The sequence below is a fragment of the Microtus oregoni genome, unplaced genomic scaffold (assembly GCF_018167655.1).
Source record: "Microtus oregoni isolate MIOR12 unplaced genomic scaffold, Mior012 000012F_ref0000307, whole genome shotgun sequence".
NCBI classification, from domain to species: domain Eukaryota; kingdom Metazoa; phylum Chordata; class Mammalia; order Rodentia; family Cricetidae; genus Microtus; species Microtus oregoni.
In genome coordinates, this window is record NW_024543071.1 from 18,421,124 (window position 1) to 18,445,939 (window position 24,816).

Genomic DNA, 24,816 nt, shown 5'->3' on the forward strand with positions numbered 1-24,816 from the left:
AGATCTCTGTGAGTTTGAGGCCAGCCTGGTCTACACAGTGAGTCTCAAGACAGCTAGGGCTACATAGAGAGACCCTGTATCAGAAATATAAAATAATACAAATTAAAATTAAAACAATCTTACATCCTCACTGGAAAGAAAAAGACCAGTTCTTTATACAGATATTATCATTTTCTCTCAAAGGTCCAGAAATGACAAACTCTAGTTCAGGAGAAGACAAAACTGCAGATGCCTATGCTGAAGCTGAGATACCACAGTCAATGCTTTCTTCCCAAACTCCTCTTCCTCTCAGATTCCAGTCAGCTCCAGAGTGAGTCACAAATGGTTGACCCAGGGCTAAGAGAGAACACCATAGTGTTTCAGATGCCTCTGTTCTCAATCAATGATTTTCCCCAGAAAGGATATGATGAGCTAAAACCCCAAATGAGGGAGGCATCACACAGTCATTGAAGTTCCCAGGCTAGCCCACTAAGGCCTGGTACTCTCACCTGCCAAGAGAGACTAGAAGAAGAAACCCAATTATTATTTGTGTTGCTGTGAAAGATCCAGGAAAACATCATAGAATAAGAAATGTCTTTTAATTTAACTTGTTTGGTGCCATGTGAGGAAAAAGGGTCTCAATTACTGGTGGGTAAAAAGGGCAGTGTAGATATGGTGAACTCAGGAAGGGACCTCAGGGGCTTCCAGGCTCCGGCACTGTCTTCGTTCAGTCTCATTTCCCCTCAGAATGTATGGCTTTAATTTACCTGAGCAGAAGCATGCCCAGGCACTGTTCTGTGCCTACATTTAGCTGCTGGGACAGAGAATCATAGGGTTTCAGATGACCCTGGATCTGGGGACAGGAGTGGGATATGTTTCTGAAGGAGCTGGAAAGGCCTTCAAGAGAAGCTTGAGGGGGTCTGTGGCTAAGAGGAAGAGAAAGAAGATGAGTTCTAGAGTGATCTAGAGGTAAAGAGGGGAATGGCAGAGGGGGTGGCAGTGACTTCAACCTTCCCCAGGTGAGGAGGAGTCAGCTGGGAGTGGTGAAGTGAGAACATGCTTCTTGCCACAGGGGCAGGTAAGGGGATCTGGGGAACAGGTGAGCATTAAGCTGTTGGTAGCAAGTAGAACTGAAGGTCTAAACATCTGTGGGAGCTTGGGGTTCTTCAGGTATAGAGGCAGACATGCAGGTGGGAGTCTGAATCCTGCCTTCGGCACCTTCGCTGCTTGGAAAACTCCTCACTGTCCCTCCACCCCAGCCCCAGCCCCAGCCCCAGCCCCAGCCCACAGTGTGAACACGAGGAATTGGATCCCACCCCGGTCCATGCTAAACAAGATCCAGGTTCTTAAAACACGCCACGCACACACACACACACACACACACACACACACACACACTGCTGAGAAGGTCAGTTCCCACCTTACTCTGGGGCTGGACCCTCACGGCTCTCAGCCCAGGATGTTCCTGTCTCTGTCCTGTGTATCTGGTCCTTAGGGTACTCTCTCACTCTTCCACCTTCTCTGTTGGGTATCTTCAACTTCAACCCGGATCACGACTTCACTGTCCTCCCCGGGGGAATCTTCTTCTCCTTTCTAGCCCCAAAGCTGAACCTGAACGACCCGATGCCTCTGAGGTGTGCACTGGGCGTGGCACAAGACAGCAGTGTGCCGAGATCTACACCGCTTAGGGAGCCAGGACAGCCGAAGGCTCCTTGTTGTGGGATGGAGAAAAGGTAGAAGATGGACTGGATACATGGGGACCCACAGCTAGAAGAGGTTCCATAATAACAGGTTCCACTCAGAACTGTAAGGACTGGAAAGTTCTGAACCCCAACCTGGTAGGTTTCCCTAAAGATATGCATGTGCACATCAGGATTGGAAGGTAGCCCATGATTTATTTAGCAATCAGACTGATTTATAACCTGTAAACACGTAGGTGTATGTATGGGATGAGGCCTCTCTGATTCTTACCCTGGGTCCCTGTGGATGTTGAGGGAGCCTGTCTGACTCATTAATTTTCCCAAAGGAAGGGGTGTCGCACAAATTGCTGTCTTGTCCATGATTTCTTCTCCTTGCAGCCAGCTTATCCCTTCTCTCTCCCCATCCATCTCCTGGGCCATTCATCCTCCCTGCTAGGTTTCCCTTTCTTCACAGTACCAACCCAACCTCCTCCGAAAAGTTCCCCCCACCCCCCGAATCCCATAGCTGTGCCTGCTAAACATTTCCCACCGAGGGAAAAAGCCCACCTTGCTGGTTTGTGCTCCCTCATTCATCCCACTCTCCATGATCAGAGTCTGTCTTCTTCACAGCTGTCTCTGCCCTTGAGTCATGAGCTCCTTGAGGGCACAGACTCTGGTTCAGCTCATGGTGTGGCTTGGTTTGGTTGTTTTCCCGCACCTTTCACTCTGGGACCATCCATGTAAGAAGCTCTAACGGAAGAACCTGTGGCGTAGTTAGAAACCTAGTTAAGCCGGGGTAGGAAGAGCAGGGAAAATGATGTCAAGGCGCTCCGAGCAGAGGTAGTAGGAGGGCAGAGGAGGGGGCTGTCAGCTCTTGACACAGGTCAGTCTGTATGAGGTATAGTGAAGCCGGGGACAGAACGGGGTGTGGGGAGTGGGAGAAGGAAAGCAGGTTCCGGGCTGTTACCAGAGCACACTGGCGAGGGCATGATGTCAGTGACAGGGATGCCAAGGAGGGACATGAAGGGATAGACGGATGCAGGAGGAAGTGCCTTCCAGGAATCACACAGCTATCAGAGCTGGAACTGAAACTGGCTGGTACGTGCAACACACCACAGCCTCAAGCACACTGAGAGGAGTTTTTGTTTTTTTCGGATCACCCAGGTATTAGTTCCTTTCTCTTGTCTGTGACAAAACGCAAGGGTTTCTACTTTCCTCACAGTTTGAGGATACAGCCCTTCCTAGCAGGGAAGGCGCGGCAGCAGGGGCAGGAAGTAGATGATTAGGCTGCCTTTGCAGCCAGGACGCAGAGTGATTGTGCCGATGTCTAGCTCACGTTCTCCTTTGGATTCTGTTCAGGACCCCAGTTCTTGGGACAGTGCCCCCCCCCCCCCCACAGCTAGTGCAGGTCTTTCACCTCATTAACCAGCCCCATGTAGAAAGTCCTTTCTAGACAGGCCAGAGGTTAGTCTCCTCAGTGAGCCTGGCTCCTGTCACGTCAACAGTCAGCACTAACCATAACACCCTACTTCTCACTCTCCCCACCCAGGTTATAGCTTCAAGGCACAGGTGCTTTTCGGGTGAATCTGTGTCTCCCCTCACCCTCTCAGCCCTGTGTTTCTACTTCAGTTCACTGCAGGAACCCTCTGGAGATGATAACTGTGTGGCTTTGACCGTGTCGTATAACCTCTCCCTCTGCTGCATCTTAATATCTGTTATTAAAATCGCGAGACTATGATGCACGGAGTTTTTTGAGAGGACTGAATGAGAGGGAACTCAGAGCAACTGTCCCCCAACCTTCCTGTTGTTGCAGAGATCCCGGCAGGGGCCTCTCCTGACTGGTTGGTTGAATGTATCCCTACTCTACAAACTCACTAAGAGGAGGACAGGACCACAGGGAGCTTGTCTGTGTCTTCCCAGGACCAGTCTGGGGACCCCTGACCCCTAGGACCATATATTCCATCTGTGAGTAATGACTGAGTGTCTGCTGTATGGCAGGCCTGGTAAAAGACTCTGGGTTAGGATAAACAAGAAGGTCAAAGAGCTGCAGAGGCAAGGCAGACACAGGCTTGGCCTTGAAGAGTATGGTGGGGGTCACAGACTCTGGGCTGAGGGCCTGGGAGTCCAGCCAGGCGGGAAGGAGGACACTGCAGGCCCAGTTAAATTCCAGCATTTCAATCCAATCACAGCTAGCAGAGATGAACTGAGTTCTCCCTTTCGACCCTCACAAAATGGTACTTAAGATTGAGGGTATAAGTCTGGGCAGTGGGGGTGCACGCCTTTTATCCCAAGCAGAGGCAGGCAGATCTCTGAGTTTGAGGCCAGCCTGATCTACAGACTAAGTGCCAGGACAGCCAGGGCTGTACAGAGAAGCCCTGTCTCAGAAAGGAAGTAAAGAATGAGGGTATGGTTCCTTGGGAAAATCCCTCTACAATTAAGCCTAGGCTGGTATCCTCACTTCTCAGGGGAGCCCCCTCATCCACTGCCCATCACGCCTCTGCCCAGTCTTACAAAGTAAGGACTTCCGGAGGACATCAATTCATTCATTGGGCTCCAAGGTATTTTTAGCTCTGGGCAGCCAGGCCTGCCTGGTGGGTGACTGGCAGCAGGCGGAGCCTCCGTGTTGCTCCTGGCTCAGCATTAGAGGTGGCTGGGTGGAGGGCGGAGGCCCAGGCATACCTGGTATCCTGGTCCACAGCTGCCTCATTGTCCCTGTGGGAGGAGCCAGGTTGCTGTCTCTGCCACTGACCGGGGCTGGGAGCATTCTTTCCTGTTGATTCATCCCAGGGAATGTTTTGGGTCCAGGTCGGGTGGGGCAGGGCCACTGGGGGGACATCTTAGACATGAGCAGCCAGGGGTGGACCCAGGTCTCTGGCAACAGGGTAACGGTGACCTGGCCGATAAGTGTCATCCTGGCTCTCATTACCTCCTGCCTTGAGATCATGTTTCTTTGTATATCCTCCCTCTCCAGACTGGGGCAGCCCCCTGCCAGTGTCTAGCATCACAGCCCCTTTCTAGCACATAGGAGAAAATCAACAGAAGGTCCTGAATGAAGGAGCCCTTACAGGGACACCTGGTAAGGCCAGAGGTGGGAGACAAGCCACACTGCTCTGGGACTAGGTGAGAAGAAGCTGAACACTTCTGTCCATTTCACAAGTGAGATCCTGAAGGAGTGGACAGGACCGAGACTGGGTAGTCTGAGGCCTGGAGCCGGGGAGTTACTTCAGCTAGGGGCTCCATGTCTCAGGCCTTCCTTCATGTGTTATATTCCATAGCCTCTCTCCTCACTATCCACCATTGCCCCTCCATCCCCCGACCCCTTAGCCTGACAAGGACCAAGTCTTAAGTTGTCCCCAGTGTGGCTTATGACTCTGGGAAGCAAGTCCTGTCTCCTGTCTCACAGTGAGCAGAGCACCTCTCAGGCTGCATTCAGTGAACCTGCATTCAGGTCACAGAGCGGCTACCCCGTTACTCAAGCAGCAGTATCCTATCACTCACCGAAACAGGGAGCTCACCCCAAAGGGGCACCTGCATTGTCCAGCATAAGCAGCCCACGGGATCCAGACCTAAAGCTGTGGGGAGCTCAGTGCCACGAGGTCAAAGGGACACACTCTTGATCTCATATGAGACAAAGGAGGAAACCGCGCGTGCAACGGGACTCGCAGACCAGATCCTCGCCCCCATCGCACCTCTCCCGGGACTCTATCAACCCCCTGTGCTCCCCACAGCGCCCGGGACTTCCCGGCTTGGCCCTGTCCCGAACTGCTTGCCTGGCTGTTGGCCGGCCGGGCGGGGCGCCCGTGCAGACAGGCGCGCCCGGGGCGGGGCCAGCGGCCTCCCCGGGGAAGGCCCCGACTGGGGGCGGGAGACTGGCGGATAAAAGCCCCCAGGGCGCCCCGAGAGAGGCCCGTTAGCGCTGCTTGGCTGCGGCGCCGGCCCAGCCCCAACCTCCGGACCCAGCCGGTGAGCTCCAACTTGACGGGATTCCTCCTCCGGCTTGCCTCTTGCTGTCTGTCCTTCTGTCTCTCGCGGGTGGGCAGGCCTCTAAGGGTTCCGAGGGACTATGAGGGATGAGGGACCCCATGGACATGTCGGCCTAGCCCCCGGGTCACCACCTGCTTCTCCACTAGACAAGTGCCCAAGTTGGGGGAGTCAGTCCAAGGCTACATGGGTGGTGCGCCCTGGCCCGAGGGAATCTGTGTGCTAGGTTTGTGAACACACTTGTGTAATCATTTCTCACCCTGCAAGAATGCTAGGGACAGGGTAAAACCTGTATAGAACCAGATGTCACTCCTGTGACTTGGGGTACTAAGCACCAGGGCAGAGCTGGGCTCCCCAATTACCTACCCAGAACTGACTGCGGGAGACGAGGTGAAAGAGGGAATGTAAGCAGAAGGTTTCAAGCCCCACCTTCCCCAACCCTATACAGGTGGAGGCCCATTTTTAGGCTCTGCTTTACCCACGACAATGATGCCGCCAGGGTGCAGAGCCCAGAGCAGGTCCCAGAGAGCTGCAGAGAAAGGAGTAGAAGTGACCGACAGCTGGGGCTCCAAGACAGCTTCCCCCACGTTCTTGTGCTCCTCTTTCAGGCAATCGCCCTTTGCCAGCTCTCTCTACCAGCACAGGTGCTCAGCCCGGGCCTGCCAGGGTCTTGGATCTGCCCCTGGGCAGCAGGCAGGACTGGTGCCTACACCAGAGCCCTGACCAGCAAAAGGTGGCGCTCCAGTCACCTTGTCTCTCCCTCCCTGATCCAGCATCCCTCACTCTGCCGTTTTGAGAGTCCAGCCTGGAGCCAGGTGGCCTGTTTGACTCCTGGCCAGTCCGGCTATTTCATTTCTCTGTGCCTTACCTTTCCATCTGTGAAATTAAGATGCCTACTCTGACATGCTTCTAACGGGCATTCCTATTCTATCTCCCAGCTCCCTCCCCCGCTCATTCCCTTTTTCCTTTGGGAAAAGAGACTGCTTCCTTCTCCAAGGGCTAATTCTCAGCCTGCCCTCCTTCTGCACTCAGTTCTGTAGATACTGGGAGGCCTTATTGGACAGGGTAGCATTTGAACTGGGTGTCGAAGTGTGTGTAGGAGTTTAACAATCTGAGTAGAATGAGCAACAGGCGCAAAATCTTGAGCTCTTGGAGATGAAGGCTCTTTGCGGGGGGGGGATGACGAGAAGAGTTTGGCGTGAGTAACAGTTACGGGATCCCGGAGTGGGTGGGAAATATGGGGGGCGGACCCCTCCCAGGGTCTGCCTCCTGGTAGCTTGAACAGAAGAGCACTGCCCTGGCTTAGAGCCCAGGCTCTTGCTGCAGAAGATCCCTGTCTCATGCCTTCTGAGGAGACCTCCTCCATGCTGTGTGGACCTTAGCCACAAGCCCCAAAACAGAACAGCTCAGCCCATCGGAGACCCCCAATAACATGTTACACCCTAGGACCACTGCTCCTCTTACAGGTGTGCAAACCGAGACACCTGGACCCTTGCCATTGATGGCAGTTAGTTCTCTGCTTCCTGTCGGGGAGAGCAGCCGCCTCTCAGCTCAGACCCAGTGGCCCCAGGCTGCCAGACCAGAGCTTCTCATCCCCTCTTGTTCCTTGGGGGAGGGAATGCTCTCTGTCTGGGGTGACTTTGGTGTGGCTCAAACCTTGGTGCCCACCTCCTCAGAGGAGCGAGCAGGAGGAAAGGGGCACACGTGGAAGCAGCAGAGAGCATTCTGCTGGCTGTCAGCTAGCAGCCCCCTGGGCCCTTGAGTTGCAGTGGCACTAGGCCAGTGTTGGCATCTGGAAGAAAGTGCAGCAGGGCCAGTGGACGATGGCAGGGGCCCAGCCTCAGTGGGCAGATGGGACAGGGGGAGTCTGACTTCATGGTGTAAGGGAAAGGACAGGGGTGAGTCTAGGGACCACACTTGGACAGTGGAGATCAGCGGTTCTTTCAAGCTGCCATGGTGCTATTGATAGCTTACTGCTGCGAGTTCCTCTTCTAAGAGACCAGTGTGGGTCCGTCCAGTGAGCAGTCTTATTGACTGTTGTCATTGTATTTGACTTATTGTAGATGTTGTCACCCCCATCTTACAGAGAGGGGATACTGAGGTGCAAAGTTGTCTAGACAACTTGAACTCAGGCAGTCTGACTCTCCTGTCTCAAGACTCAAGCTCCATGCCATGGCATCTCACACACAGGCAACCATTGATGGTTTGGAGTGCCATCTTCACATCTGGCACCATCTGGGCACCAGGGATACAGAGGAAGTCCTCACCACAGCTGGATGCCATCCTTGGGGACTGGAGTGGCAGGGTCCAGGACCTTCTCTACTCTGGCTCATGAGTTCCCTCATGAGCAGGGTTGCCAGGTAGCTAAGGCTGACTTTCAACTCTGGATCTTCCTGCCTCCAGCTCCCAAGTGTTGGGATTACATGCTGATGCTCCCATTCCTGGCTGACCTGTCCTGCCTTTAAAAGCCTTCCCAGTCCTCCTGCTCTGTGTGTGGCAAGGCTAAGGAGTAGTGTTTAATGTCTTCCCTTCTGTGCCTCAACACCTGGCCTAACTGATAATCCCCAAGAGGCCAGCTGACCTGGCACATCTGTAATCCTGGGAGTTGGGAAGCAGAGGCAGGAGGGTCCCAAATTCAAGGCCAGCTCTAGCTAAATAGCAAGATCCTCTCTCTCTCTCTCTCTCTCTCTCTCTCTCTCTCTCTCTCTCTCTCTCTGTGTGTGTGTGTGTGTGTGTGTGTGTGTGTGTATGTGTTTACCATTCAGAAGACACAGCATTGGCAGGGTGTCAGTCTTCTCCATCCACTCCCATAGTGACCTCCAGAGCCAGGGTGGAGGAAAGTCAGCAGTGGGGGCCTCAGAGACTCTTGTAGCTGTATTCAGCCATGGTTCATCTCTGTGTCCTGCCCTGCTCTCCAGTCCCAGGACTAAGGGAAGCAGCTTGACCCTCCCTCTAATGTATGTGTCCCTGCCTGAACCCTCCCAGGGTTCCTCATTTTTTACAACATGAAGGGAACACGCTCTGTGAGGCACACACCCCCCTGACCATCTGGGACCTGCCTGCACCTCCCCTCCCCTTCCAAATCTCAGGCAGGCATGGCAGGTGGGTACCTGCTGCTCTACTCTTGCTTCCTTCTTTTGCCCACCCTGTCCTCTCCAGCTGGACTGCTCCCTTCCCAGCCTGGGAGAACTCTTATTCATTGGTTTTTGAGACAGGGTCTCATGTGGTTCAGGCTGGTCTTGCACTCATCAGGTAATTGAGGCTGACCTTGAACACTTGACCTTCCTGCCTTTATCTCTTAGGTACTATGATTATAGGTGGGAGCTCCCATGCCCAGCTTACACATCTCTTCTTTAAAAGCCTCCCCCAGATCCCCTTCTGTGTGTAGTGAAGGTGAGGAGTATATAATGTCTTCACTTCCATGTCCCTACACCTGGCTGAATAAGTGGCCCCAAGCCAGGTTCCTCCCAAAAGTGTAAACAATGCATGGGCCACACAGCTGCATGAGCCTGGGCTGTGGCTGTCAGGCCAGGCCACCCAAACCAGAGGAGGCAGCAGGTGAGATTTGGCTCTGCCTCCTCGCCTTGGAATAAAAGGCTAGGCCAGGCCACACGGTAGCAATGGAAGAGCCCTGAATCCCCTGAATATTCCTTCCTACCCCAGCATTCCATGCACCTTTTGTGGGTTCAGGAGTAGCATTTTACCCTCAACTTGGGGTGCCAGAAACATCAGATGGCAGACAAGTGTGTTATCACTAGGCAGGTGCATCTCGCCTGAGAGTACTGTGGAAGCTCCAGGGACAGCATTTGGTGAGCAGGCCTTTCCTCTTCTTGCCTACACGCTGTGAGGATAGGTGGAGGTGGTGATCACTGTCTGTTCCTTCCCCAGGTGCCCCTGAAGTCACCATGATGTGGCCCCCACCAGTCACTTTCTCTCTGTCCCTGCTGCTGCTGCTAGGCCAAGCCCCTTCTGGCAGGCCACAGTCATCAGGCACCAAGAAGCTCCGGCTGGTGGGTCCAGCAAACAGGCCAGAGGAGGGCCGCCTGGAGGTGCTGCACCAGGGCCAGTGGGGCACTGTGTGTGACGATGACTTCGCTCTCCAGGAGGCTACAGTGGCCTGCCGGCAGCTGGGTTTTGAGTCAGCCTTAACCTGGGCACACAGTGCCAAGTATGGCCAAGGGGAGGGTGAGTGACGGGAGACACCGCCCCACAGGATGCAAAGAGATGGGAGCCAGCTTCTTTCTCTTAGGACAAGGCTCCCTGAGGCTCCAACAGAACTTTCTAGAAGCCCACTCAGTTCAAATGTCCTCTTGAAGAGCCTTCCTAAGTAGAGCTGCAGAGGACCTCGGCTCTGACCTTTCCAGTCTCCCTTGGATTACCAGCATCACCATCACTAACTGTAACTTCTCTGAGCAGAGTGACTTGCATATAGTGGGTGTTTATAGACAGTGACAGACAGAAGGACAGACAGATGAACAGGTGGGTCTGATCACTAGATCGACCTACCACTATCCAGACAGTTTCTGTGGACCCGACTCCAAGAGGAAGCAGGCAGTGGGCAGGGGTGTGAATACTAAGACGCCCCCCCCGCCCCGAGAACCAATTCCCTTCTTCTCCCTTGCTCCTCAGTATTTGATAGTGTAGGGTCCCACCCAGGAGAAGGGTGTCTCTCCCCTCATCCTTGAGCTCCCCTCCCCTCCCCCGCAGGCCCCATCTGGCTGGACAATGTACATTGTTTGGGCACCGAGAATACCCTGGACCAGTGCACATCTAACGGCTGGGGCGTCAGCGACTGCAGACACTCGGAAGATGTTGGGGTGGTATGCCACCCACAGCGCCAGCGTGGCTACCACTCTGAGAAGGTCTCCAATGCCCTTGGGCCCCAGGTGAGGAGGCTGTCCAGGTCCTGTCCTGAGCTGAGGGCTGGGCAGAGCAGAAAGCCTCCTGCAGGGTGAGCCTGGAGGAAGAAGAAGGAATGAAGAGCGCTGGGCTGAGCAGCAATCCTGACCTCAGCTTAGTGAAGAACCAGTCAAGGGACCAGACGCTCGGCCTGGTGGGAACCTCAGAAGCTGTTCCCCATGAGGGACGTGGGGCAAGGGGGCTGCTTCACCCACAAGGCTTGGCCACAATTGCTGCCTCTTCCCAGCACAAACAACCCCAAGCTAAAAACAGCCCAAGCCAAACAACAGTAATGGGCAGGGTAGCAAGCAGGCTCCCACCCTCTGCTGCCAGGCAGCCTCTGCCTGAGGACAGCTGGCCCTGGCACACTGGATCTACAATGGGCCACCATGGGGGTTCCACACTGGTTTAAGTCACCCAGGGATAGGGTGGTGGGTCCACAGGATACAGAGGATGGTCTCAGGCAACAGTTCGTGCTCATTTCAGCTCTTGTCTGGGTGGCACAGGGAAGACCCCTCCATGCTCAGCAAACACCCCCATCCTCGAAGGGCTCCTGTCTTGACACCAGTTTGATAGATCTGAAAAGAGGAGGGAGAGGAGCTGGACGAACCAAGACTTTGGCTCCCACTTCCCCTGTAGCCTTCAGCAAATGCTTCCCTCTCTCTGGGCCTGACAATGAGGGGAGGGAAGATGGTTCTGAGCCTGGCTTTCTCAGGAAGATCTGCAGCTATCTACAGGAGGCTTACAGAGGGCCTACAGGACCCTAGGGACCTGGCCTGTGGTGACGTGACTCTATGCCTTGCAGGGCCAGCGGCTGGAAGAGGTGCGGCTCAAACCCATCCTCGCCAGTGCCAAAAGGCACAGCCCTGTGACTGAGGGGGCTGTGGAGGTGCGATACGAGGGCCACTGGAGGCAGGTGTGTGACCAGGGCTGGACCATGAACAACAGCAGGGTTGTGTGCGGGATGCTGGGCTTTCCCAGCCAGGTACCTGTCAACCACCACTACTACAGGTAGGAGGGGCAGGGTTTCCAAGCTGGTCCTGTGTGTTTGCGTGTGCGTGGCGTGAACCTTGAAGGGTTCAGTGAGATTCTGGAGGGCCACACGGATGGGGTGGAGGTCTGTGGCAGAGCAGTCCTCACGTGTTGGAGGAAAACACACCAACTGAGGACATCTCCTGGACTTGCTGAGTTATGGACCCTTCAAGATAGCTAAGAGTGAGCAAGGAACTTCGAGGTCCTGAGAATCATCTAGAAGTGGTCAGAAAGTAAAGTCCACACTTGCCAAAACAATAGAAAGAACCGAATGTGGTACCCAATGAATACAATTGAATGGGAAACTTTGTGTCTGCAGTTAAAAGGACGTTACTGAAGGTCCTTACAGTGTAGACAGACTGTATCCTGGTCTTGGCTCCATCAGGAACTAGCTCTGGTTGGGGTAGACATGGCCTTTGCTGGGACTCTGAGCTGTCCCGGGAACTCCTGCTCTGATTCCAGCCAGACCATAACTGGGTTGCATATAAGCAAGGGCCCTGGGTAGGGTGTTTGCGTAAAGGAGACATAAAAATACTCTGTCAGAAATGTGGCCAAACTGTCACAGAAGATCACATCGACTCCATAAATAACCCCCACCACCCCAGTCCTACCAGCTGGGTCAGTGACACCCTCAAGCCTTTCTCAAGACAGAGGACTCCCCCTGGGGGCCTGTGAATCATCCAGCTGCCCCACCCCTATTGGGTTGCCAGGCTTCATCTAGGCTATTGCAAGTCCCTTGCTTCTGGCTTAGAGCAGCCTGGTTCTGCATCAAAAGCATGGTGAGCAGCCACGTGACTCTGTCCTGGGGATGATGGTGACATGGGCCCCTGGCTCCCCACCACCTGGTAACTGCAAATCAGGCCCTGCTGACTTACTGCCCTTCAGCAGAGCAGCCCTGGTTACAGCCTGGATGGCAGTCCCTGCCCCAATCCCCCCAACAAGGCTCTCCACTGCCACTGTTCTCAAGGGGCCTTTCCCAGCTCTCTTCTCTCAGGGACCCCCTGAAGGATCCCTTCGTGCGAACTGGGAGTGGCAAGAATGAGTTGCTTATTCCATGGCAGCCTGCCACAGTGGAGACTTCAGAGGGAGAAACAGAGAGGAAAAGAAAGAGAGAAAGAGGGATGGGGAGGAGAAGATCTGGGGGAAAGTCTACGGGCTGTGAAGTCTGCTATAAACTTCAGAACTGAGGAACCAAGTGGGGGGCGGAGGATTCTTGCACGCCTCCCCCCACCGTATCTGTTTTCTCTACCACAGAAAAGTCTGGAATCTGAAGATGAAGGATCCCAAGTCTAGGTGAGGAGGGGTATTTTAGGGGGTAGACATGCATGTGGCATGAAGTGCCCCCCCCCCTCCTCCTCTGATCCCTTTTCTTTCTCTCCCCTTCTCCCCTGAGCTCCCTTATTCCCATTCAAGCCCTCCACTCATACTTCCTTGTCTTCTAGGCTGAATAGCCTGACAAAGAAGAACTCCTTCTGGATTCATCGGGTTGACTGTCTGGGGACAGAGCCCCACTTGGCCAAGTGCCAGATACAGGTGGCTCCAGGAAGGGGCAAGCTTCGGCCAGCCTGTCCAGGCGGCATGCACGCTGTGGTCAGCTGTGTGCCGGGGCCCCGCTTTCGCCCACAGAAGTCGAAGCCCAGGCGCAAGGAGTCCCATGCAGAGGTAGGCCCTAGGGTACCCTTGACCAGCCTGAAGGTGGCAATCCTTCTCAGCAGTGCCCTGCCCAGTGGGTAGAGGAGAGAGGAGCTGGGTTCACAGAATTAAAGAACCTTGGGTTTTTTTAAAAAGAAGATCATTTATCATCCCACCAGAGATGGAAAGTTGACATCACTTGCCATGGATAGAAGACAACTGTGAATTAATTAAATTGTAATTAAATTGTAGCTGCAGAAGTGAAGGTATTGAACCTGAGCCTGGCCTTTTGTTAAAAAAAAAAAGTAGGCGAGAGCCGGGCAGTGGTGGCACATTCCATTAATCCCAGCACTCAGGAGGCAGAGACAGGCGGCTTTATGTGAGTTCAAGGACAGCCAAAGCTACACAGAGAAACCCAATCACAAAAAAAAAAAAAAAAAAGAGGGAACCCATCTCCTTCTCTCCCACGTCACTGAAGAAGCAGAGGCTGAAAAGGGATAATTGTGGGAAGTCAAAGGCAGGATTAGAAACTGGGCCTTGGCTCTGGCCTTGAAGCTTGAAGGAGCCCCACGCCAAAGTCCACCCTGTGGCTCAGTGCCCCTGGCTGCCCTTCCTGAAGCCGGCTTTCTCCTCTTTAGCAGGAGCTGAAGGTGCGCCTGCGCTCTGGGGCTCAGGTGGGTGAGGGCCGTGTGGAAGTGCTCGTGAACCGCCAGTGGGGCACAGTCTGTGACCACAGGTGGAACCTCATCTCAGCCAGCGTCGTGTGCCGTCAGCTTGGCTTTGGCTCTGCCCGGGAGGCCCTTTTTGGGGCCCAGCTGGGCCAAGGTGAGCAAGGAGGTATGGGGTATGTAGGGGGGATCCAGATATGCCGCTGGCTGTCTTGGTGGCCCAGAACAGAAAAGTCACGGGTGTGATTTAGAGGAGTTTCACACAGTACACTCTTCCCTGCAGGGTTAGGACCCATCCACCTGAGCGAGGTGCGCTGCCGGGGGTATGAGCGGGCCCTGAGTGACTGCCTCGCCCTAGAAGGGTCCCAGAATGGTTGTCAACATACAAATGACGCTGCTGTTAGGTGCAACATCCCCGACATGGGCTTTCAAAATCAGGTGGGTTTAGGTCTGAGCATGTCCTCAGGCAGGGTCTGGGCAGCCCCCAGGGCACAACCTGGAGCCAGGGGGAGGGGTTCAGAACAGCTACTGCTTCTGCTGTGGTGATCCAAGTGCCCTTGGGGCTGGCCTGAAGAACTCTCTTCCGTCACCTGGCCCCACATATATTGCCCTGGATGGCAGAGAGACGTGGGACTTTATGGCAGACACACTGCCTCACAGTCCCAGGTCCTGAGCAAAGTTGAGAAGGAAGGTGCTTTAAGCCAGGGCCCTCTGAAAGCAGCGCTGCGGAGTGGCACTGGGGACTGTGGGCAAAACTGCTGGCATCTTGGAAAATGGTGCTGACTCTCTAAAGCAGTGACAGTCAACAAAGTAGCAGTTACAAACACCCTTGGCGAACAGAGTCATCAACTAATGGTGGGAGGATTAGGTAGGGGGAAGGCAAGCGCCAGGACAGAAACCCCTGCCACAAGCACTCCAAGTCAGATTTCTTTAGCGTGCAGGGCTATCACACACTAGCTAAAGAACTAAGCTCATACCAGAGGAGACGGGTGGCGGTGGCGGCTAAGTCTGTCTCCCAGTCTGCAATCCTGGCTTCTCCCCTTCAACACCTCTGACTTTTATAGGTGCGCTTGGCTGGCGGGCGCAACCATGAAGAGGGAGTGGTGGAGGTGCAGGTGGAGGTGAATGGGGTCCCACGCTGGGGGACTGTATGCAGTGACCACTGGGGGCTCATGGAAGCCATGGTTACCTGCCGACAGCTTGGCCTGGGATATGCCAACTTCGCTATCAAGGTAGGCTCCCGCTGCCTCCTCCTGTAGAGCCTCAGCCCCACGGGCTAGCAGGACTAAACTCTGCCAGAGCTGCTGGCCATTCCTTCATTCAGCGGTCACTCACTGAGTGAAGCTATGAGGGTTGGGGATGCTGTGATAGGTAAGAGCCCAGCTGAGGGAAGCCTGCTCAGATGGCCTGCTGTCTGTCTTCATCTGTGGGGAATACAGTTAGCCAGGTCTGTGGCCAGCAAAAGTTTGACTCAGTTGAGGAAATGAGAGGCCTGGGGATGCAGTGTGCTCTCCAGAGAGAAGGCTGCATAGTGTAAGGGTAAATGTTGCAGGGGCAAAAATCATCATAGCCAACGGGCCTGCTGCTGGGCGGTGCAAGGGCAGACTTCACTCAGAGGCCTGGGCTCTCCCCTAGTTGGGGTGAGAGGAGCAGATGGGAATGGGGGCACACTACCTGATGCAGGAATGAGGGATCTGGCTTGTCCTGATCAAGCAGCAGTGCTGCCTTCTTGGAGGTGGACAGGGCAGTGTCACAGGCAGCAGGGAATTGCCCCAATGACATAGACTTTTAATATCAGAAGGGTCCAAATGTGACATGGATTGCCCATGAGATTTTACAGCCTGTGCTGGACTGTCTGGTGGGGATGGCGTGATGGAGGCACTGGAATGATGTACATGGCAGTCCGTCTCTGCTCTGATTGAAGGATGCTGGCTGTCTTCCTAGGATACCTGGTACTGGCAGGGAACACCAGAGGCCAAGGAGGTGGTGATGAGCGGGGTTCGCTGCTTGGGCACAGAGCTGGCCCTTCAGCAGTGTCAGAGGCATGGGCCTGTGCACTGCTCCCATGGCCCAGGACGCTTCTCAGCAGGGGTCGCCTGCATGAACAGTGAGTGATGGGACGGGTGGGTGACAGGGACAGGGACGGGACACAGCAGCTCCCTATTCGCCAGCTGTGCAGCTGAAAGCCTGCCCTGCCCACCTCCCTCTTGAAGTCTCTGTGAGACTGAAAATTGAAAAACACAAAAGCACAAGGAACTAAAAGAGGGCTTCTGAGTTGGGGATCGTGAACAACAGCTTTAGAAGAGTGGAACAGAACCGGAAAGGCACCGCCATTCCATTTAGTGAGGGGAATGGCTTTTCTAGGAACTGCGTGTGTGCTGAGTTACAACAGAAAATGAATCGATTGCTGTTTGTAGGAAATACTTTGAAATGCGCTGTAGAGGATATGCAAATGGGAGGCAAACCAGAGCCCAGGGCCAAGCCATGGCATTTACCCAGCAGGCTCGAGGACAAGACTATTTTGTGGCAAGAGTTCACCCCACAGACCCAGATTCTCAGGGTAGCAGCGTCTGTTTGACACTGACCAACACGGCCGGAGCCAAGATAATTACATCCAGCCCAAAGGCTGCAGGCTGGCACCAACCCCGGAGGCCACTTGACCTTCCTCCCAGCCACGCTCCAACCCTAAGACATCTTAACCCGTCAGTGATCACGCCCTTGGGAGAACCCTGGGCCCACCCTTCTCACCCTCCCCTGAAGGAGACAGGATGTCAGTGGTGCCCTCTCCACCCAGACCTCATGGCATGCTGGTTACCTGCTCTCAGTCCCCCTGCTTGGCAATCTCAGACTTTCCCTTTCCTCCAGGGCAGCTGTCTTCTTGAGCACATCTGGTGCTAACAGCTGGGCAGGTGGCCAACCAGCAGCTTGTACTCACCCCACCTCCTCTCTCTCTCTCTCCATCCCTCCCCCCTCTCTGTCTCTCTCTGTCTCTATCACTCCCTGTCCCTCCCTCCCTCTCTCCCCCTCCTCTTTCTCTCTCTCTCTCTCTCTCTCTCTCTCTCTCTCTCTCGGCTTTTCTCCCTCTTTTTTGTTTTCCCCTCCCTCCCTCTGAATGCTCTCCTTTCCTTCAGGAGCTCAGATCTGTCAGTGGCCCTATCCTGGCTTTTGCCAACAGAAGCCACAGGAAGTCCAAGTGCATGAATACTGAGTGACACAACAGGCATCATGCAGCATAGCACACTCCCAGCCTGGCCTGACACACAAGCCAGTGTCCCATCCGCTCTCGACACAACAGGCATCATGCAGTGTAGCACACTCCCAGCAAGGCCAGACACACAAGCCAGTGTTCCCATCGGCTCTTACCCACACAGAGCCTTTCCCCCAGCTGCCTCGGTCCAGATAGCTAAACCCCCCACAGCTGTGAGGAAGGCCATACAGCAATGGATTACTACATACCAGTCTCCATGCTTAAGGCCAGCGAGGATAAAGGCTTCAGAAGCAAGAGCCCCTTAAAGGGGAAGAGAGAGGCTGAGCTGACTAGTGAGACTTAGGCACACCAGATTTTTTTTTTTAAAAAAACTAAGATTATTGTTATTGTTGGGGAGTGCGCGGGATGCATGTAACTTTTGAGAGTCAGTTCTCTCCACTTGGAATATAAGGATTGAACTCAGGTAGCCGGACATGCACTTTTACTGGCTGAGCCATCTTGCTGACCTCAGGTTGGCCTCATGCATGCAGAGCAGCCCTGGAGATACTCTGGGTGCCTGGGACGCCTGTGGTAGTGGCTAGGCTAGAATGGACCAACTAGAGGGAGCATGGGACCACACTGCAGCAGCCTGGACAGCACAGTTGAAGGGCAGGCTCCAGGACCAAGTCCTTCATTTTCCAATCTGGTCCTCTGGCTCCAAGAGCCACCAAGAGACTGAGGCCCAGGAAAAGACAGTACTTGGCTGAAACAACCAAGTTAGGTATCAGTAAAGCCTTAGAAAAGCTCTTACCCACTAAGCTACTTGAAAGCACATTGTACAATTTTTTTAAAAAAGCATTTTACAAAAGAAATAATAGCTTACATCCATTTCCTATTTACTGCAGGACAATGTGCTACGTCCATTACAGATAGTACCTATTAATATTACCAATATGATTCCCACCTTGTAGACGGCAAACATGAGACACAGAAGCATTAAACAGTCACAGAGCTGGTAAATGATAGCACAGTCAGAAACTCAGGAATGGTGAAGGCTGGCTCCAAACCAGCAACCTCCACCATGACAGCGGAGCTGCCTATCATGAAAACTCACATCCCCTGACTCAGTTGCCCTTGTCCGGTGCTCCTTCGGTAGTCTGGGGGCGAGTCTGTGCTCAGGCTGGAGAGCAGGCTCTGCTGCCTTCTCATTGCGCCCCCCACCTTGCCCCCTACCGCCCAGCTGCCCCAGACCTTGTGATGAATGCCCAGCTGGTACAAGAGACGGCCTACTTGGAGGACCGTCCGCTCAGCATGCTGTATTGTGCGCATGAGGAAAACTGCCTCTCAAAGTCTGCTGACCTCATGGACTGGCCCTACGGACACCGGCGCTTGCTGCGCTTCTCCTCACAGATCTACAACCTTGGCCGGGCCGATTTCCGTCCCAAGGCTGGTCGCCACAGCTGGATTTGGCACCAGTGCCACAGGTTGGTACAGGCCCACACTTGGCTCTAGAGAGTGAGGGACGAAAATGGAGTCCCAGGACTAAACAGTTAGGTTTTCCCTGGCCTCAGGTAAATTCCTGGTTAAGTCTGCTTTTCTAGCCTCCTGGCTAGCCTTACTCCAGGAGACAAGGGGAATCCCTGGAACATCTACCTGCCCCCACACCCTTACAACCTTCCTTGGATGTAACCATGTGGATGGCACGCATGGGGCCAATTGCCCACAGCAATATTACAAAGAGATGTGATTGCCAGCAGTTGGTCTCTGTTAGCATGGTGTTACACATTTCCCATACTGGACCTTAGGTGGCCCCAGTCTTCAGAAGCTAAGTAAAATGGGGACCCCAGAAACCTGGAGACTCCGAATAGAATGGTTGCTCTGCAGAAGAGATTGGCAGGTTTCTGTAATAACAAGGCGAAGCCTCAAAAGAATGGCAGGGAACAGTCTGGTACAAAAGGAGACGATGAGCATCCTTTCTTATAAGGAAGCTCCAGACCAGAAAGAGGAGAGGCAATGTCTGTGACGGAGGTGGAGTGGGAGGGATTTGTACTATTTTCTTTCAGGACATAGCCATGTGTAGGAAAAGCTGAGAGGAATGGGCAGCGATTTGGGGACTTGGCCTTGACTGAGTTAATAAGCACCTTTTCTGGTAACATGCACAGAGCTGCCATTACCACTGGATTGGAAAATATGGCAGCAATTTGGTCCCAGGCTGACGGAGCAGAGTAAATTCTCTCCCCATCTTCTTCACTATGAGGCCATCTCTGGGCCAGCGCCTCCCAACCCCACCTCTGCCTTGGATCCTAGAGCCAAAGTCCCAACCTTCTGAAGGCTGCCAGGGGCTGTTTGTGCTTTTTTTTTTTTTTTTTAACATACCTGAATTAAAATTCCGAGTAAAGGGGACAGCTGAGCCTTGCTGCCTGACAGGCAGGAGTTGTCAGCAAAGAAGTCTGTGAGCACGCTAATCTTGGGTTTGGGAAGGGCACTGCCCTGTGATTATGACTTTCCTCCTCGGGTAATGACGGGGCCTCAACCTTCCCTGCTAACCTCTCCAGATGACCCACTCCTGTCGCCGTGGGGCTGACAGCTCTGCTTCTTCCTCAGGCACTACCACAGCATTGAAGTCTTCACCCATTATGACCTGCTCACGCTCAATGGTTCCAAAGTGGCTGAGGGGCATAAGGCCAGCTTCTGTCTAGAAGACACAAACTGCCCCACAGGTTTGTGGGTTCCTATTCACGTAGCCTCCCGCGGCACTCTTAACAGATCTCTCAAGTACCTTTGGGGTCAAGCTCCTCTCTTCCCTGCTCACTAGCCCCAGGCTTCTGAAGAGTACAGCTTGGCAATAGCACTCAGGGCAATTCAGAAACTTCAATTTCTGCCTTCTGAAACCTTCAGCGGAAAGTTCTCATTTCCTCTCAATTCTCAGCACTCTGTACCACCTTAAAAGACTCAACACGTTCAGCAGCTCTCGGAGGGCAGGGAATGTGTTATTTCCTGCTTGTACCCCACAGTCTGATCTCTTAGTAATGTAACCAGGTAAACACCAGACCTTCTGAGGACTGGTGGACGGAATCAAAACCCACACTTCTTAGGCCAACAGAGAGTTTTACTAGAGCATCCAAAGCGTCACTGTCCTCGTCACAGATGTAGTTTGCCCGCGCCAAATTCAGCTAACATGATTCTATACTCGGGCAAGTCATTTAACTGAACCATAGCCCCCAAACTCATGCACCTGGCACAAGTCCAGTGTGAAGACTAACTGCTGAAGCCTACGGAGGACCACGCAGTGCCTGGTCACACGTGCCTTCTTGATGCCATAATTACGTACTCACCCTTACAGGAGTGCAGCGGCGTTATGCGTGTGCCAACTTTGGGGAACAGGGAGTGGCTGTAGGCTGCTGGGACACATACCGGCATGACATCGATTGCCAGTGGGTGGATATCACAGATGTTCGTCCAGGGGACTACATCTTCCAGGTAAGGTCAATTCCCAGCAGCTACAGATGCTCCGGGCTCAGAGGAAGGTGGTTTCCCGTGGGATCCAGCAGATCTGTCCCTTTGAGGAGCTGTGTTGTAGGGGATGAGCCCTCATGGGAATGCCGAAGCTCTGGGCTTGGGTCTCTATTCAGTGGACACTGGGCAATTCCTAGTCCTCATCTTGGAAGAGGACGCTGATGTGCACTTCCTGAGGGTGACTATGGACCAGCACATCGGGGTACAGAAAGGCAGCTCTGTAAAATAGTAGGCAAGGTGTAAAGAACCCTCCACATCAACTCACTCAGAAAGCACATCACCTACCTTGCTGTCCCTTCCCCTGCAGGTGGTTGTGAACCCCACAAATGATGTGGCGGAGTCCGATTTCTCCAACAACATGGTGCGCTGCCGCTGCAAGTATGATGGGCAGCGAGTCTGGCTGCACAACTGCCATACAGGTAACTCAGCCGTGGTGACGACGGCTTACGAAGGAGGGAGCTGGGAAACTTTCTAGGTACCTGGATGTTACTTGTGGTATGCACAGATGGCTATGGATGGGATGACATTGGTCGGACCGTCAACCTCTCCACCCAGCGACTACTCCCCGTTATGAATGACTGACTGTAAAGTGAATTTCCAGTCTCAGAATCTTTCCTATCCTCTCAAGCCACAGCAAGATTTTCTTTTCCTGGCAGGGTGTGGTAGTACATCCCTTTAATCCCAGGATTTGGGAGGCTGAGGCAGGCAGACCACTGAGTTAAGGCCAGCCTGGTCTACATAGGACAGCCAGAGTATGTAGAGAAACCTTGTCTCAAAAAAAAAAAAAATGCTTTTCCTGTCATCCGTGCCCTCTTTCCTGTAGTTTTCCGGAACTGCTGCCTTCTCAGGGAAAGTTCCCCTTGGTCTCTACTGTTCCCTCTAGCTATAAGCTGGGCAGAGGAAGGAAGCAGCTGCCTTTTGTACAGAATCCTTCATCCTATAGTTGAGCAGTGTCTAGACTTGCTAAGGGTGTGTGTGTGGAGCTGGCCTTTCTGTCAATGTTTGGAGACCCTAACTGTGTTGATCAGGCTCAGACAGTAGAATCAGCAGAGGGGGTACAGGCATACAAACAGATAACCCTAATATGGTGAGCCTCCCCCAAAGGGTATAAAGTAGCTGGGAAGCAAGCAAAACCTGGAGGCTAGATGTCAGGAAGAGGCATTTGAGTGGGGTTCTGGAAGAGGGGGAGTTAGAGAAGACAAAGAGCATCCTATGTGACTGTCTTCTAAACCCGGCCCACTACACCACTCTTTAAGACAGGAAATTGCAACCTGAGGGTTTCTTCTTCTTCTTCTTCTTCTTCTTCTTCTTCTTCTTCTTCTTCTTCTTCTTCTTCTTCTCCTCCTCCTCCTCCTCCTCCTCCTCCTCCTCTTCTTCTTCTTCTCTTCTTCTTCTCCTCCTCTTCTTCTCCTCCTCCTCCTCCTCCTTCTTCATACTTTGTGTGTGTGGTTGAAGGTATATGCACAAGTGCAAAGTGCCCATGGAGCCTCGAGGCATTGGATTGCCCTGAACTGGAGTTACAGGCCATTGTAAGCCCTGCAGTGTGGTGCTGGGAGCCAACATCAGGATCTCAAGAGCAGTGTACACACTTTACTGATGAGCTATTCCTCCAGCTACAGATTTTTTTCCTTTAAAATTAAAAAATTTTGTTGTTTGAAAAGTATTGGTATGCAGTTCAGGCTGGCCTTGAACTTGGAGCATTCTCTGCCTCAGTCTCCTGGGTCTAGGCATTACTGAGGACAGGCACGTGATGCTCTGCCTGGGTAGTTTTCTTTTCTAGAAACAGATCACTGAAGTGCTCTCCAGGGAGGGGCTACAGGAGGCTGTGCTGTGATGAAGCATTCCCTGGGATTCCAAGGCCCTGGGATAACAAGGCACCAGGGTTGGGGTCTTGATTCAGCGACAGGGAGCAATTCCTGGTTTTTCCATCTCTGAAACAGGGACACTGATGCCTACATGCCATGGGCTTCTAGGAACCACACTGACAAATTCCAGTCAAGGAACAATGTTTGTTTTCAAATTTCTTCCATGGTATTGAGTTCACATAGGCGCGTATTCCATGGGCTAGGCAGGCATCCTATCACTGAGCTACAGCCCTGGTCTCATTTGTTTTCAAAGTAACTCTCTGGGGGAGAATGAGAAGGAGCATTTAAGCTTCACATCTGGGTAACTGAGTAAACTCTGCTGACAAGAATGTGAAAGGAACTGAGACAACAGAGCCTCTATATTTGGCCTGCCAGGGAACCAGGGCAGTGATGAAGAACAGAAAAACAATGCCAGGAGGTAGAGCCCAACAGAGTCCTCACACAAACGTGAGAGCTCACTGCAATGCACCTGAAGCTATGTGACAGGAGCACTTTAGAGGACTAGGAAGCAAGTGACGCTGAGCCCAGGGATAAAGGAATAGAAAACTACTATCCCCTGTAAGCTTGCAGGGGGAAGGAGCATCTTGGAGCCAGGCAACAGCTAGCACCATTGGGGAATGTGAAGCAGGTTGGAGTTATAGTCCCAGGCAATCCCTGCCACTCCAGACCCACAGCAGAGGAGGTGGCGGGCCTCTCCACCCACTCCCAACCTCCTGTTGCTGTTGAGTTTCCAGGGACAAGGCAAGTAGGGTGGCCAGTTCCCAGGGCATGGAATGAACCTGGAGAGGGAACAAAGCACTAGCTAGCCCTTCCCACTCGATAGACCGTGTCTGTGCCCATGACTGGCCGGATGGAAAGGGGCTGCTGTGGGTTTGGCTATTTAGCTATTTTCCTTTGGCCCCCAGGAGATTCCTACCGACCCAATGCAGAGCTCTCCCTGGAGCAGGAACAGCGACTCAGGAACAACCTGATCTGAAGCCAGTACTGCAGTCCCAGCTCAGCTACACACCAGATACCTCAGCTTACGGGAGCCGTGCCCTTCACAGAGCCCCGGCGCACAGGACAAGGGGCCAGTGACAAGGAGCACCGAGAACCTGCTCAGGAAGCCTTTTGATGGCCAGATCACCACCCTGGATGGCAGCACTCTCAGGATGGCTCTAAGCCTCTTCCTAGTGCCTATGGCCTATATAGCATGGCCTTGAAGCTTTGGCCAGCTAAGCCTTCTCTTCCTTAAGGAGACTCAATCTGTTTTAAAACTTGATGCACAGTTCTCAGTTTCAGGAGCTCTAAGTTCCGTAGGGATGAACTGTGGCCAAGGCCCCATCTGAGGGTGCTCTGAGGACCACTTAGATGTCTTGGAGGACAGAGGACCAAAGAACACAAGAAGTTGTGTCAGCTCTCTGTAACGAACTCTGTGCAAATAACGGTGTCAAAGTCACACCTGGCAGAGAAGTTGGTGAATGCAGTCCCCCACCTTATTCCCACTTATTCACACCTCAACCTCTGAAGCCTCTTCTTCATTCTGTCCCACACCAGGTGTCTCTAATACCCCTGAACCCTCAGGCCTCCCTCCATTTCCTGATGGATCAACCACCCCTCATTACTGGAGCTGAGGTGGGAGGCAAGTCTCACAGGAATGGCAAGACAGGGCTTTTCCTGCAGAGCAGCGAGAGATCAAGAAGACAGCTGAGGTCACATAAACTCTGTCTCTGTCAGGGCCTCTGCCAAAGGAGCCAGCAGCATGTTCCACATCTGGCAGGCAGTCCTGTCTGTTAGGATCACTCACATCACAGGGTTAGCCTAAATTTCAGATTTAACCAAGGCCACTTCACCTTAAACAAACTTTTGCAATTGGGAAGAAAGTGTCAATCAAGTCACTCTGCAGGAATACAAAAGACAGGTCTGGTAGAGTTAGGAAAAGAAGACTGGGGAAATCAGAAGCAAGAACTCTTAATTTAGTCAAGGGCCGAGCCTGGGAAAGGCCACCGACCACATGTGAGGTGGCTGTGCTCCATTCTTGCTCAGGTGATATAAGACCCCAGGGTCTTCTAGGGCATGTCTGGACCTTTTCTCTACTGACATGCGCACAGATGATCCTTCTAGGTCTTTCTAATGCCAATAAAGTTTTCTCATTATAAAGACTAGCCCAGTTGTGCTCCTGCAGCTTCCAGTGCCCTGCACTCTGCCCTCTTCCCTCCAGAGCTGGACCGGGCTGTTTCCAGAGTCGGACACCAATCTGCTTTACAGTTACCACCCTCTACCCCAGGCTCAACTGAAACTGGGGTCAGAAAGGTTGAGAGGTGATGGGGAGGAGTAAGAAGGTATAATCCAAAGACCGTAAACTTTTATAATAGAGGCTACAAAACCAAATGAATGGG

At 53.2% G+C, this 24,816-nt stretch overlaps 1 protein-coding gene across 1 annotated transcript; it reads left to right on the top strand.

Moving 5' to 3' along the window:
- Positions 1 to 5,498: 5,498 nt before the first annotated feature.
- On the top strand, positions 5,499 to 24,568 carry Loxl4 (lysyl oxidase like 4). Its single transcript, XM_041661673.1, has 15 exons — positions 5,499 to 5,621; positions 9,528 to 9,824; positions 10,347 to 10,525; positions 11,344 to 11,549; positions 12,825 to 12,863; positions 13,013 to 13,232; positions 13,841 to 14,027; positions 14,154 to 14,308; positions 14,935 to 15,102; positions 15,815 to 15,977; positions 18,298 to 18,541; positions 19,662 to 19,777; positions 20,401 to 20,537; positions 20,881 to 20,992; positions 23,344 to 24,568. The coding sequence occupies exons 2-15, from the start codon at positions 9,545 to 9,547 to the stop codon at positions 23,412 to 23,414; spliced, it is 2,277 nt and encodes a 758-aa protein (XP_041517607.1). The 5' UTR covers positions 5,499 to 5,621; positions 9,528 to 9,544; the 3' UTR covers positions 23,415 to 24,568.
- Positions 24,569 to 24,816: the final 248 nt, after the last annotated feature.

Excerpts from the sequence above, each read along its gene's own strand:
- Loxl4 (XM_041661673.1), top strand. The coding sequence starts at position 9,545 with ATGATGTGGCCCCCACCAGTCACTTTCTCTCTGTCCCTGCTGCTGCTG. Across the intron at positions 14,028-14,153 it reads TGGGGCCCAGCTGGGCCAAG|GGTTAGGACCCATCCACCTG; the intron begins GTGAGCAAGGAG and ends TCTTCCCTGCAG. Across the intron at positions 14,309-14,934 it reads ACATGGGCTTTCAAAATCAG|GTGCGCTTGGCTGGCGGGCG; the intron begins GTGGGTTTAGGT and ends TGACTTTTATAG.